This window comes from Artemia sp. Qi Xiang Cuo, unplaced genomic scaffold, assembly GCF_049724085.1.
Source record: "Artemia sp. Qi Xiang Cuo unplaced genomic scaffold, ASM4972408v1 HiC_scaffold_3330, whole genome shotgun sequence".
Taxonomy (NCBI): Eukaryota; Metazoa; Arthropoda; class Branchiopoda; order Anostraca; family Artemiidae; genus Artemia; species Artemia sp. Qi Xiang Cuo.
Genome location: NW_028300722.1, coordinates 21,868 through 37,099, shown reverse-complemented (window position 1 = coordinate 37,099; position 15,232 = coordinate 21,868). Strand labels below are relative to the sequence as shown.

The following is a 15,232-nucleotide window of genomic DNA, read 5'->3' as shown; positions in this document are numbered from 1 at the left end:
CACCTCTAATAAAAACTCTATGCTAAGAGTATAAGCTAAAACTCTAAACTCTTAACTAAAACTAAACTAAACTAGAACTTCAACAAAACTCTCTAAAAATTCTAAACTATAACTAAACTATACTATAACTCTAACATAAACTCTAAGCTAAGACTCTAATCTAAAACTCTAAACTCTTAACTATATTTAAACTAAACTTCACCTCTAATAAAAACTCTAAGCTAAGACTCTAAGGTAAAACTCTAAACTCTTAACTAAAACTAAACTAAACTATAACTCTAACAAAAACTCTAAGCTAAGACTCGAAGGTAAAACACCAAACTCTTAACTAAAACTAAACTAAACTAGAACTCTAACAAAAACTCTAAGCTATGACTCTAAGCTAAAATTCTTAACTCTTAAATATATAACTTAACTAAACTATAACTTTGACAAAAACTCTAAGCTATGACTCTAAGCTAAAACTCTAAATTCTTAACTATAACTAAACTAAACTTCAACTCTAACAAAAACTCTAAGCTAAGGTTTTAAGGTAAAACTCTAAACTCTTAACTAAAACTAAACTAAACTAGAACTCTAGCAAAAACTCTAAGCTAAGACTCAAAGGTAAAACACCAAACTCTTAACTAAAACTAAACTAAACTAGAATTCTAACAAAAACTTTAAGCTAAGACTCTAAGATAAATCTCTAAATTCTTAACTAAAACTGTACTAAACTAGAACTCTAACTAAAACTCTAAGCTAAGACTCTAAGGTAAAACTCTATACTCTTAACTAAAACTAAACTAAACTAGAACTCTAACTAAAACACTAAGCTAAGACTCCAAGCTAAAATCTCTAAACCCTTAACTATAACTAAACTAAACTTCAACTCTAAGTAAAACTCTAAGCTAACGCTCTAAAGTAGAACTCTAAACTCTTTTGTTTTCACTTTCACTCTTTACACCATCGAACGAAATTCGAAATTTCTTTAAATTCTTCTTATGACCTTCACCCCTATTTGAGGGTGCCCTGGTAATAACCGAAAACCAATGTTTCGATCCACAACAACTGAATAATGACTAATTAACACTAATAGTTAATATGCTTATCCGGTTTACTATTAAGCAAATATCACCCTAGCTTATGGGCCATTTGATTGACCAAAAACCTTACAAAACATCGATATAGTTGTGGCAGTGTATTACTTTTACTTTTTCCTCCCCTAAACGTAAGCTAGGGTGAAATCTATCCCTATTTGTACCGATCTGGGCATCGAAGTATGGGATCGAAGTCTTCTAACAAAATGCAGCATTTTTACCTATTTCTATTCATTCCTGTAATTTCTCTATAAAATTTGTTGGTCACTATACACTTTTACACATCTTTATAACCCGGTCAAAGTTACCCGTGATTAACCTAGGTAATCCTATGTCTAGGACTATACTTCTAGGTCTAAAAACTCACTACAAAAAATTTGGGTTATCAAAACTTCGCTGGAACAAAATTTTAGCTATTGAGGCTCTACAGCAGTATATCTAAATCATATGTTCGAAATTAAAATCTAAGTAATGGATTCATCGAGTGCTCTTTTTGAGGGTTTCAAAGGAACCTTTCGAAAGAGATTTTTTTTTTTTATTGTGAGATGTGGACATTATGAATATCAGTTTTCTCCCCTTTTTATTATGAATATCAGTTTACTCCCCTTATTATTTGCTTCATTTCTCACTGTGGACATTTATATATCCGTTTTGTTATTGTGCTCTTGGTGTAAAGTGTAAACACCAATCTTCTCGTTTTTTTTAATTTTTTGGCAATTTTTTTTCGATTTTAATTCATATTTAACATAATATTACGAACGCAATCAATTGAAGAATAGAATCACACGCCCAAAATTGGGCCTTTGTCCCAAGGTGGCATACATGACTAAGCCTAGAAGTTCCTTAATTGGCGCTGTCATTTCCCTAATTAGCGAAGTTCTTTCTGCAATTGCTTCGCACGCTAAAAGATTTTCACTAATAATAAAAATCTATGTTTTATAAACAAATGTTAAAAGCGTTGATTTTAGACAGTTTTTAAGTCATTTAGACAATCTTTCAAAATAAGCGTCGTTCTATTACTCCCACTTCTAGTGTCTGATGTATCTGCTACGTCCCACTCTTCGACTTTTAGCATTTCGATTTGATTAATACTACAAGTTATTTATTGTCATATAGTATATCAATTTTTATCGCTTGTCAGTGGTAGACTTTCTATCTTATAGTTGAAAGTACGCATTAAAGAGAAGGAGTGTTTATTATTGATGTGCGTATCATAGCACGTTTTTGAGTTACCAAAGTTATACTGTCCTACACAACCGGAGCGTCCTGTTCCAATAATTAACTCAGTGTTAAACCGAGTGCGTCGACCTACGATTTACTCTAGAAACATAATGGGGATCACCCGTACTTTTACCAGTCAGAAACCAACATATATGTTACGTTTTTCAAAAACATTTTTGTGGAGGATACGTTTTTCAAGTCAACACCTATTGCTGCTAAGAGCGGCAGTTTTAGCCATTGCTAAAACTATCACGTAACAAACTCATGTGAGTAAAATGGGAAAAACAGAACCTGCATCTTAAGATAGCTACTCATTTTTTTAGGCGAACAGTGAAAATGTATTTTCAACATACGTATTTGCCCATACACCGTTTAACTCTACTGACTTCCATGAACTGACGTCTCTGAGTCAGCAAGTTAGCTTTAATATTGAAGTAGACAAAAATCTGGAATGCTAAATGGAATAAGACAAATTTTACATCGGTCTACTTTAATTGTTTGATTTAGTTCAAAATATTGATTCAGTTTTTTTTGTCTTGGATAGAATTACTATTTTCGTTGGTATTCGATTTTGGTCCAAAAGCTTCCCCTAAATAACAATTTTAAAATACAGGTGCATGAAAATAAAATAATGTTATTGATAAAGCAATTCAAAGTTTCAAAATAATCTTTGCAACAAGGAATTTCAATATCAAGTTCAAAAAGTCAAAACTAAGATTTTCGTATGAACCTTGTCGATGAATCATTTTTTCATACGCTATGACCCTCTTGTCCCAAGAACTTGCTGAGGTAAGTTGTCCCATGACGCATGGAAGAACAAAATGGCCTTTATTCGGGGGACAGATGTTTTTTTTTAAATATCTATTATGTGTTTGGATTCCCTAGCTCCAGTGACTTAGGAATACAACTTTATAGTTGATACAAAAAACAGTTTTTTCCCATTTTATTATATATTAAATTTTAAAAGATGATCATCAAATAATATACATTTCAACCAACATCTATATCGAGTGAGGTGGTATGTCTAAAAATCTTCCAAAAAAAAACATTATTAGAAAAAAGCTTCAAACCAAAAAGTCAGCCTGAACAATCCTTAAATTTCTTAATTGTCTTCACAACCCATAAGTTGCTACGCATACAATTTTCCAAAATGTTAATATATTTACTAAAAAGCGATCTACAAAAAGTATAGGTGGAGCTGATTCTTGTTTTTGTGAAGCAAATTTTAAGGATTTTTAAGTGAATTTCGGTAGTTCCAGGTAGTCTATGCTATTATAGCCAGTGATTGTGTCCAGTGAATTTTAGTAGTTCCAAGTAGTCTATGCTATTATTTCCTGTGATTGTGTTTAACTGACGTCTTCTATAACTCAAATCACGAAAATAACTAACAAATAGACTACGGGCAGATGGAGAGTTGGGTCGGTGGGCAGGTGGCATCTGAAATGGAAACAAAGAAAACAAATTTATATAAATGTGATATAAATTCACCAAGTTCAAAGATTTTCAACAGAGATGTAAGACGTAGGTATGAGAAATTCGATTAACATTCAGTTTCATGTTTGGGTGCCCACGGTAAAATTCAAGTTTTAAAAATATCGGCAGTACCTAGAGTTTCTTTTTTAATAGCCGGAGCTCCAGCACATTAATAACTTGATAATTTTCTGCATGATCTTGCAATCAGAAATTTAACAACCGTATCTTTTACTAATGGAAGCCCATAACTTGATGGTGACCTGCTTGTTCTGGCAATTAGATATTTACCAGCCGTATAAACGGTCTGTCTATATAACAGACATCATTGCCTCATGCCTCATAATAAACATCAACTATCTCGATTATGCAACCTTGGCAAAAGCGGTGGCGACAACCACTGAAAAGGTTTGAACCCGGTACTTTGCAATACATGTCAAAACAGCGAATAATCATTTATAATAATTGAATTTTTTCGTTTTTTGGCCCTTCCTACTGACATATAATAACTGGTTGCGTTAAAACCTGTAAGCTTAATGACGTAGCGAGTTGATATTATCTTACAAAAAAAAGCTATTTCTAAAATTTTTCCTAATTTATTTAGTTTTAATAAAAACATAAAAATATTGCTCATGCACCTTAAAAAGTTTTTAATTGGATAAAATATCTTGTGCGATTTTGAACTGAACTTTAATAATTTTCAAGTTTTTTTTTCAAGTCTGAAAAACCAATTTGGCTTATAAGAAAATATATTAGTGTTTTAATCACAAAAAACTTTCTGAATAATCTTAAAAGTTTTGGTTTTCTTTTGTAATGTTTTTTCAATTGCTGTTATCTTTTGTTAAAATATGTACAAATATTTTTGCAATTACCAGTGTTTTGCTCTTAACGCAATTTAATGTCTTTCAATGCTGTGTCTTTTCAAAGATATTTGATTATCAAAGTATGTCTGTTTTCTAACAATGATTTCTACTAAGCTTCAAACTTTGGTTTTATTTTTCAAGGTTTTTGAATTGTTGTAATTGCTTGTTAAAATATATACAAATATTTTTGTAATATATTTTATTATTGATTGACAAATAAATTTTATTATTGAAGCTACTCCAATTTCTAACAACGATATGTACGACTAGGCTTCAAACTTTTTTTTTTAGGTTTTTGAATTTCTGTAATCCCTTGTTAAAATATAAACAAATATTTTTACAATTATCAGTATTTTGCTTTTTACGCAATTAAATGTCTTTTCATACTGATTTCTATTCAAAGAAGTAAAATAGCCAGAAAAGTTTCGCTTTAATTATTCATGTACCACGAGCCAAAATCAAAGCAGCAATAATTCAAAAACGTTCAGAAATTAAATAAAAAAAACTAGTTTTTTTTAACTGAAAGTAAGAAGCGACATTAAAACTTAATACGAACAGAAATTATTTCGTATATGAAAGGGGCTGTCCCCTCCTCAATACCTCGCTCTTTACGCTAAAGTTTGAATTTTTTCACTTTTTTTTCGTCACTATTTCTCCTCCCCTTTGACACTTCACCATAACTAGAAAGGGTATGCTTTCGTCCTTGCTCTTTGATATTACCTTCATTGGGTTCCATTTAAATTCTTTTTCTCGAGTGAAGACGGAATACAACTAGCCGCGAGTTGTAACAAACGAGAAAACATTTAATATTAATTGCTTTTGATACTGCTTTCTTAAAAATATCTTCAATGTTACAGCAAAAGGAGTAACCGACAGAAAAGGAGTAACCGACTTGCTGTTGTTTTTTTTTTCGTTTCTATTTAACTTCTGCTTTTTTCCGTTTATGTTTAATTCGGATTCAAACAAAATTAGAACTTCGTGTTTCAAAAGTCGTGTTTCATTCATTCAATCCCCCAAACCCTGCCCTAGAAACGGCCTTGACTATCATTCTTAAGAGATTAACCTGATTCTTAATAGATTAACCTGATGGCCATTAATGCTCTCTATGCATTTCAATGCTTTTGTCTATCATTATCTGTAATATTCACCTAATGAATTAACAGCCAAAGCCTAATAGTAAAGAAAGCAGGTATAAAATGAAGCATTTACTCACTTGTCTATGTTTACTACTGGCACAGCTGATTCGGGCCTGACCATTCTGGCTGGAGGTCTTCTCGAGCTTGAATCAGTACGAGATGCGCGTTAATTTCGGACAGATTTTCTAGTCCTTGGACTCAAAACTGATAGACTGATAGTCTGTCGAGTCCTCGAATGAGTTATAGATCGGTTTCGAACTGTTCCGTTCTGAGACTCTGAAGCTAAATTTGTTTCATCAGGTTTGTTTTGGTAATTGAAAGTCCGGACACTATTCCACTCGATTCGTAGGATTTTTCTTCTACTTCCTTGTCTGAAAGTCTCCTATACCCCCCTGAAGTACTCGGTTGCTTGATGTCTACAACCATTTTACTAACAAAATTGCGATGACAAACTGAAGACTTTGGAGGATAAGTGATTGGCTTTGTAAGACTTCGTAAGCATGGCAAATAAGAGAGGTCAACTATCTCTATCTGGTTTTCATCACATACCTGAGAATGAAATCCAACTTAAAATACAAAAATCTAAAAAAAACTAGTCTAAAATAATCTAAAATAGAAATAAAATATATAATTTAAGAATCAGGTTCAACCTCAGTGGCTTGAATCCCATTGAAACTCGATTTTTCTACCTTCCCTGGATGTTTAGTAGAAATGCATTGTTAAAAACACTTATTAAGGAACAAATGAAGTTATTTACTATTTTTTTGTTTTTTTGTTTTTTTTTACTTTTGTATGATTTTTTTAAGGTTAAAGCAGAAGCCCCTTCTGCTTAGAATTAAAATAATTTAATCAATATTCCACAACAACCAATGTTAAAATATCTTCAAATCACAGAGTCCTAGGCTTTGGGGTATCAGATTACTCGGAGGGAGCGGGCTAGCTAGGAGAAAACTATTTTTGAACCACTGTTTTCAATAATAGGAGGGAGCTCTTTTGGACTTTCTGTGGAGGGAATTCACCCACCTTCATAAGCGTATAGTTGTGTTCTAATACAGATAGACTTAATATAAAACCCTTGATGAACAGAATGTCAGGCGATTGAATGAGAGCGCGTATTAAATTGAAAATCTCAACAATTATTCTCAGAAGAAGAAGAGATGATGTCATCCTAACCTATCAACCGATGAAATTCAAGACTCCCCCTGTATTGTGTACTGTTGTTGATCCTAGTTTCAGAACCAGAAGTCATTTGCTGAAACTTGTAAAGCAGCCAACCTGAATCAGTGTCTGTATTCTAATTTTTTCCTCAATAATTAAATAAAAAAAAACAAGTTTTTCAACTGAAAGTAAGGAGCAACATCAAAACTTAAAACGAATAGAAATTAATCCGTATATGAAAGGGGCTGTCCCCTCCTCTACACCTCGCTCTTTACGCTAAAGTTAACTCTTTCTCACAACTACTCTATTTTTTAAAACAATAAACAACTTTAGCTTAAAGAGCGAGGCGTTATTCGTTTTAAGTTTTGATGTTGCTCCTTACTTTCAGTTGAAAACCTTTTCTTTTTTATTTAATTTCTGATCGTTTTTTTAAATGATGCTGGGAAATCCGGCGCCCCCTTCATAGCGATGTCCCTTCCTCCATGTGAACATCCTCCCGCATAAACCCCGACCCCCCCTCCCCCCCTCAACCAGAAAAAATTCCCTCTGAAAATGTCTGTATACTTCCCAATAACCATTACTATATGTAAACATTGGGTAAAGTTCATAACTTTCAGCCCTCCCCCCGAGGACTGGGGGATTAAGTCATCCTAAAAGACTTATTTTTCGACCATGCTGAACAAAATGGCTATCTCAAAGTTTTGATCGGGTCACTTTGGGGAAAAATTAGCGTGGGAGGGGGCCTAGTAAACATCCAAAAGGGCACTAGAAATTTCAACTTTCGTTCTAATGAGCCCTCCCACAATATTCTAGGACCACTGGGTCGATACGATCACCCCTGGGGAAAAAAACAACAAACAAATAAACATGCATCCGTGATCTTTCTTCTTGCAAAAATACAAAATTCCACATTTTTGCAGATAGGCGCTTGAAACCTCTACAGTCGGGTTCTCTGATATGCTGGATCTGATGGTGCGATTTTCAGTTTCCTCCTTTTTTGGAAAATCAGGCAAATTTTTTCAGGAACGTAACCTTTGATGGGTAAAACAAAACTTGATGAAACTTATATATTTTAAATCAGCATTAAAATATGTTCTTTTGATGTATCTATTAGTATCAAAATTGAGTTTTTTGAAATTTCAGTTTCAATGGAGCCGGGTCGCTCCGTACTTACAGTTCGTTACAACGAACTGTTTGAAACCTTGAAGCTGATGAAAAGTAGAGATTCGTGGTAAAAACCATGAATGTTTCCCAATTGTGGAAAGGCAGGTCTACTGCTTAAAGTCCTGCCTGATCTGCATGGGCCTGCAGAGGTCTACAGAGGTAAAACCAGCTTAATCATTATCTTCAATATTACGAAATAACGAAATCTTCAATTATTGGGAAACGTTAACCTAAGCCACTATATTAGTCAAATATTATCACGGGTAATTTACTCATTTTACAGTATTGACTCTAACATTTTTTCTAATGCAATACTTACTAAATAAAGAAAAAGGGTTAGGCCTACTTATCGGTTATAGCCTATAATAAACTGAGATTTTCAACCGCGAATGATGCGAGCATGATACAAGAAACTGGTCAAGCAACTACTTTATACCAGACAATTTGCTTTGGCTGGATTAGAAAATAAATTGTAGCTACATTCTATTTGAGTATTTAGTTGGTATTTTGGTCAGGTGAAAAATTCTATTGGCTATCTTGGAAAGGAATTAGGTTAGGAAAATGAAACTTCCAGGGATGGATCAATAGGGTAAAGCATGTCCCCAGAAGGTATTTTGAAGTACCTACCTCCACTCCTCTCTCTAGAGGGTCCTGAAATTTGTCTACATGACAGGTATTGAAATTTAGACAAAACAACATTTCACCTTAATTTTCAGTTATCATTTTCTTTTTCTCTGGGTTTAGTTATGAAAATGTAATTCCTATTACTTGAGTAGAATTTTAAGCTATGTCAGATTTTTTTTCAAAAATTTAGTAAATGTATTTGCATATCTTTAAAACCTTATAAATTGGGATTGAGCTAAGTTGTGAAGCTCAAAGCAATTTTGGGCACTATTGCATAATATGTTACACACAGAAGAAGTAACGTTTGGTTAATAATGAAATAGAATAAAATAGTATGAAAAAATAATAGTTTAGAAACAAATTTAGGCTATATTAGGGGGGATTAGGGGGAGGGCGGAGAGTAAAGCATAGCATATAATTGGATATAATTGGAGTAAAGCGTAGCATATAAAGCATAGAATTAGGATTTCAAGTTCAAACCTTAGAGTAAAATGCGAGAGGTTAACAAAGGGACAACCCCATGATATGCTGAATAATTTAGATTACTTTTAGGTTTTACTGTTGCTCCTTAATTTAGTTTAAAAGACTTTTTTCTTTGATTTATAATAATTTTTCAAATAGTGGCCAGGCCAAACCAAAATATTGTGTGGGGTACTAGCCCCCTGAAAATCGAATATCTCCCTGATGAAATTTAATATCAGTAACTGTAAATTTATAGTTTACCGCTTTTTTAATTTTTCTGCTTAATACTGGATTGTAATTCAGACTTTGGACAAAATTTCAATATCAAGTTACAAAAGAACCTTTCATATTAAAATATGAAAGGTTAAAATTGTGCCCCACATCTTTCCTATTTACCTTACTCCTACCACGGCAGGGAATAGCTAATTTTGATCCCCAGAGACTTTTTATCGTGAGATGAGCTCCTTTTCTAATATTTTAGACACGGCTAGGTTATAGAAGAACCTTTCAAGGGAAAATATAAATACTGTAAGCTTTGCTCAAGTAGCTACGAGAGGGCATTTGGCTCCTTTCTACTTAAACAAGAAACCATAATCAGGAACAGATATGTTAGAATTTAGAGTAAGTAAGTATGATGGCACTAGACCCGTGAGGTCCAAACCGGAAAAGGAGTAACCGACTTCTGTTTTTTTTTTCGTTTCTATTTCAATTCTGTTTTTTCAGTTTATGTTTAATTCTGATTCAAACAAAATTCGAACTATAGCGTAAAGAGCGGGGTATTGACTAGGGGGCAAACTCCCTAATAAACGTAATAAAAACATGCTAATATAGAAGTTTGTTGCGTAAGTTAATTCGTAAGAAACGTCAGAACAAAATTTTGAGAAAGCCATTCAGCCAAAAAAAGGAAACTAATATACAAATTTTGTTCTAATTATTCATGTACGGTGAGCCAAAATCAAAGCTGCATTAATTCAAAAACGTTCAGAAATTAAATTAAAGAAAGTAAGGAGCGACATTAAAACTAAAAAAACGATCAGAAACTATTCCGTATATGAAAGAGGCTGTTCCCTCCTCAACGCCTCACTCATTACGCTAAAGTTTTCTATTGTTTTAAAAAATAAAGTTTTTGAGACTAGAGTCAAACTTTAGCGGAAAGAGTGAGGTGTTGAGGAGGGGACAGTCCCTTTAATATACGGAATATTTTCTGCTCGTTTTAAGTCTTGTTCGAATTTGAATTATTCGCTCGAATAATTCAAATTGAATTAATGCTCGTTTTGTTCGAATTTGAATTCAAGATTTGAATTAATTCGAATTTTAAAGTTCAAATTTGGTTCGAATCACAAAGGCCGGTTAATTAGAATAAATAGCTCTTTTAAAATTAATAAAAAACTTTAGCATAAAGAGCGAGGTATTGACTAGGGGGCGAAACCCCTTATACACGTAATATACATTCTCAGACCACACTGGCTATACATGACAAATGAAACGAAAAAGAACTAGATGGGTCAGATTTACGAAAATATGCGAAGCCAATGCCGAATCAAATTTGTCATTGTTATTTTTTAATCTCAGGGACTTATCTATTGAAGTTTTGTGCTCAGGCAAACGTTCACCTAGTTGTTGATGGGTCCTACCAATGTAAAATTTCCCACAAGAACACGGGATTCTGTAGACACCACTACCCAATACAGGGTCAGTTTTATCCTTTACTAAGTTGAAAAAGTGTTCAAATTTTTGTTCGGTTTTGAAAGAAACAGAGAGATTATGTTTTTTTTTAAATTTTTCCGAGTTTATCGCCAAGTTTCGGGATGTATGGTAAAGCGATGAAAGTTTTTTTCTCAATTGCCGGTGTAACTGAATCAAGGGGGACAAGCTCCCTATTTTGTTCTTTTATCTTTTTTAATCGTCTATCTATGATATTTTCAATAAGTTTGATTGGGTAGCCATTGCAGAAAAGAATATTCTTGACATAATTTAATTCAGAATTTATATAATTACGGGAACAAATTTTTAAAACTCTGTCGACTAAAGAGATTATTACCCCTCTTTTCACAGAGAGAGGGTGATGGGAAGAGAAATGTAGATATCGATCATTATGAGTCGGCTTTCTATATATAGAAAATTCAAGGCTGGGAGTAGTTTTTATAATCAAAACATCCAAGAAAGGCAGCTTACCTAAATCTTCGAGCTCCATTGTGAACTGGAGATTCGAATCAAAACAGTTCAAATGTGCCAAAAAATTTCTTAGAGAATTTTGTCCATGCTCCCAAACAGAAAGGATATTATCAACAAAATGAAACTATATAGAGTGTTTTAAATGGAAACTATTCAAAGCAGACTGTTCTATGAAATCCATGTAAAAATTTGCCAAATAAGGAGACAAGACAGTGCCCATAGATAAGCCCATTATTTGAAAGAAAAATTTGTTTCGGAATTTAAAAAACGAGGAGAACCTGTTGCAAAGACGGACAAGGGTCATTATGGTATCAATTTCCAAAGTTTTGTAATCTAACCGAGCTGAATTTTCCTCTAATTTACTTTGTAAGGCCTGCTCACATTTATGGACATCGCATAAAGTGTACATAGAAACTGCATCGAAACTAGATAAAATAGTATTTTCTGTTGTACTTTGATTTTTTAACTTCTCAACAAGATCTATGGAGTTTTTTATATAGGATTTCTGTATGATCAAAAGAGGCTTAAAAATGGTGGCTAAGAAACTTCCTATACCCGTAGTTGGAGAACAATAACATGCTATAACAATAGGACGTAACGGAATATCTTTCTTATGGATTTTAGGTAGACCATAAAACTTCGGGGCTGAACGACCTTTGGGGTAAAATTTTCTGTACATTTGAGGGGTAATTAATCTAGTATCTTTTAAAATTCCTAGTTCTTTTCTTAACTGCTGTGTGTATTTGCCCGTGGGATCAATTTTAATTACTTTGTAAGTATTATTATCTATTAAAAGGGTGTTATCTTTTAATTCTTAATATGCAGAATTCAAAATTACAACTGTGTTTCCCCTGTCCGCTCTCGTAATCACTGTATTTTTACATTTTTTTAAGTTTTGGAGGATTTTAATTTCTTCTTTTGATTGAGTTGAAAGTGACAAAGATGACCTATAATCAAAAATACTCTTTACAATTTCACCTCTGAGTAGGTCTGGATTTTCAACTTCACCACGAGAGCTAAAAATAGCAGACTCCACACCCGTAATAATTTCCGATGTATTTACGTGTGTTTAGTCCATTCCAAATTTTGGTCTTTTTGAAAGAATACTTAGCTCTTTGGATGTAAAAATATTAGAGGGTATATTTTCTAAATGCGGACCAGGAAAAACTCCAGGAAGGAAAATACCTGGTTACTGAAACTATTAAAATTTCAGTTTTGAGATCTTTTCCAATAAAAAAGTTTTTGCTAAATGGTATATGTGTCTGAAAGACCTATGTGAGATTTGTAAAATCTGATGAAAATCTTGAGGACAAAATCTGATATAATAAGGATTTTAAATTAAGTATTTTATTACTAGGGAGGACGTATCTTCTGGATCTATGGTCTTTTAAAATATATGTTAAAGTTTTGAAACCCATTCTCTGACTAAACGGACCGTCAGATTGTGTGCCTAAATGTAGGTTGAAACGTAAAGAAGGTGGAAGAATTCCACCATTTTACGACAGTTTAATTTTGAAGGACTCAATCAATATTTTCACCCGGTATAACTTAAAAGAACCTATTTACATATCTAATGAAAACCGAAAATGTAGACCAGCTAAAACTATTGCAAGGCAAAAGATTTTTGCTCAATCATCTTGGTAAATTCTTTTCATTGATTCCTGCCTGGTTTTTATTCAGTGTCTGTTCTGTCTTTGTAGGGTAAACTTCGAAAGGTTAGATTTTCGTTTTTTTTTTTCTTTGTCTTTTTTTTTGTTTAGCACAGAGGATGACTTTGTGGAGGTTCTTGTCGAAATATTTGCTTATTTTTTGTCATCTTAATAGTTCGCCACTGGCTGAAAAAATGCTCGTCTTTTAACCCTTTTTTATTTTATTTTTCATTTTGTTAGTTTCTTTCCTCTCTGAGTTTCATTTATACGTAATAGTTTCTGTTCATTTTAAGTTTTAATGTTGCTCCTTACTTTCAGTTAAAAAAAACTGTTTTTTTTTAATTTCAAAACGTTTTTTAAATAAAGTTGGGAAATCCGGCACCCCAGATGAAAAGATCCTCCCCGCAACCCCGTCCTCCGAACCCCCCCCCCCCACTAGAAGAAAATCCCTCCTGAAACGTCTGTATACTTCCCATTAACCAATACTATATCTAAACAATGGGCAAAGTTCATAACTTGCAGCCCTTCCCCCGGGAACTGTGGGAGATTTAGTCATCCTCAAAGATATATTTATTAGATTTTCGACTATGCTGAGCAAAATGGTTATCTCAAATTTTGATCAGGTGACTTCGGGAAAAAAATTAGCGTGGGAGGGGGCTAAGTTGCCCTCTATTTTTTCTGGTCACTTGAGAAGGGCACTAGAACTTAATTTCTGGTCGGATGAGCCCTCTCAAAATATTCTAAGACTGTGAGATCGATAAAATCACCCCTGGGAAAAACAAACAAAAAGATCCGTGTTATACACGAATTAACAAATGAGGATAAACACGCATCCGTGATCTTTCTTATAGCAAAAAATACAAAATTCCACATTTTTGCAGATAGGAGCTTGAAACATCTATCCTAGGGTTCTTTGATACGCTTAATCTGATGGTGTGAGTTTTATTAAAGTCCTATGACTTTTAAGGGTTATTTACCCCTTTTTTCTAAAATAAGGCTAATTTTCTGAGGCAAGTACTTTTTGATGAGTAAGACTAAACTTAATGAAAATCAAATATTGGAAATCAGCATAATAATCTGATTCTATTGATGTATCTATTGGTATCAAAATTCCCGTTATTGTTGTTTGTTTCTTAAGTTTTAATCCCGTTATTTCTTATTGTTTTTAAATAATTCCGGGACTTAAAACTGTCCAAATACTTTACTACCCCCCCCCCCCTTATGTGCAAATATATAGCAAAAATTATATATGTACCATTTATACTTTGTCTTATATCGAGCTACACCGAAAGAAACTAACAAAGAAACCGAGTTGTTCTTAAGTTCTACACGGGGTACACTTAAGTAAGACACGTATAATACACAAATACCGAAATTCCTTCCCCCTACAGATAAAACTCAAATAAAATCCTCAGATTTGGAAAGCCTTATTTTCCACGGGGAGTATTTTCCAAGGTGGAGGGGATAAAAGCCGGCCACTATATATTAGACAGGCAGTGAAGCAATAATTTTTGTTCGTTTTAAGTTTCAACTTCACTCTTTTTTTCCCTAAAAAAAACTTGTTTTTAATTTAATGTTCTTTACCTTAATATTCGCTTCACTAGCACCCAAGAATCATACTGAGTGAATAGAAATTGAAACTTCTCTTATATCTGCTTAAACTTCAAAAGCCATGTAATTACCGACGAGTTTTCCAGGAAATAGGAACCGAAATAATTCTGTTAAATAAACTTATCTTAAAACACGAACACTGATTAAAAGAATTAATAATGCATGACATCAAAGTTTGCAATATTTTCCTTAGTTTTTAAGAGGTTAAAAGGAAATGATTGATATTATCAAAGTTCACATAAAGAATATTTTTCAGTGAAATAGGGAACAGTTAACTTAGGAAGAAAAATGGGGTGTATTCGATTCAGAGTGCTGAAAAATTTGTTTTTTATAGAACCTGTTTGCTTTGAAGTTTCTGGCGGCGTGGATGTGTCAATTACAAATTTGGAAAATGGTGAATCTCAAATAAGCCAGACAAATTTAAGGAAACCAATCCGGCTTTATTGATTCCTGGCATCATTTTTTTTAAGATACCAACACGAAACTCGTTCAAACTCTTCGTGGTAACGAGGGGTAGCCTAAGTAAGGATTGACTTGGCACAATAGTAACCAAAAACTAAATTGGATATCAAAAGATACATAAAAAGAATTTAATTATTATGGTGATATATAAATTCAAA

General features: G+C 33.2%; 1 protein-coding gene across 2 annotated transcripts; it reads right to left on the bottom strand.

Annotated features, from left to right (window-relative positions):
- Positions 1–3,447: 3,447 nt before the first annotated feature.
- Positions 3,448–14,607, bottom strand: LOC148938410 (uncharacterized). 2 transcript variants are annotated; one of them, XR_016143695.1, is made up of 3 exons: positions 14,586–14,607; positions 5,847–6,318; positions 3,448–3,737 (listed from the first exon to the last, which is right to left on the bottom strand). XR_016143695.1 is itself a non-coding variant. In XM_089107815.1 (3 exons), the coding sequence occupies exons 1-2, from the start codon at positions 8,788–8,790 to the stop codon at positions 6,052–6,054; spliced, it is 339 nt and encodes a 112-aa protein (XP_088963941.1). In that variant the 5' UTR covers positions 8,791–9,501; the 3' UTR covers positions 3,448–3,737; positions 5,847–6,051. The 2 variants fall into 2 exon arrangements, 1 of the variants encoding a protein (XP_088963941.1); XM_089107815.1 differs by lacking the exon at positions 14,586–14,607 and adding an exon at positions 8,719–9,501.
- Positions 14,608–15,232: the final 625 nt, after the last annotated feature.

What these genes read in the sequence shown, in the direction of transcription:
- LOC148938410 (XM_089107815.1), bottom strand. Translation starts at nt 8,790, where the DNA reads ATGTTGTTTTGTCTAAATTTCAATACCTGTCATGTAGACAAATTTCAG. An exon ending in CTCTAGAGAGAGGAGTGGAG is followed by an intron (nt 6,319 to 8,718) that starts GTAGGTACTTCA and finishes TTTCATTCTCAG; the next exon opens with GTATGTGATGAAAACCAGAT.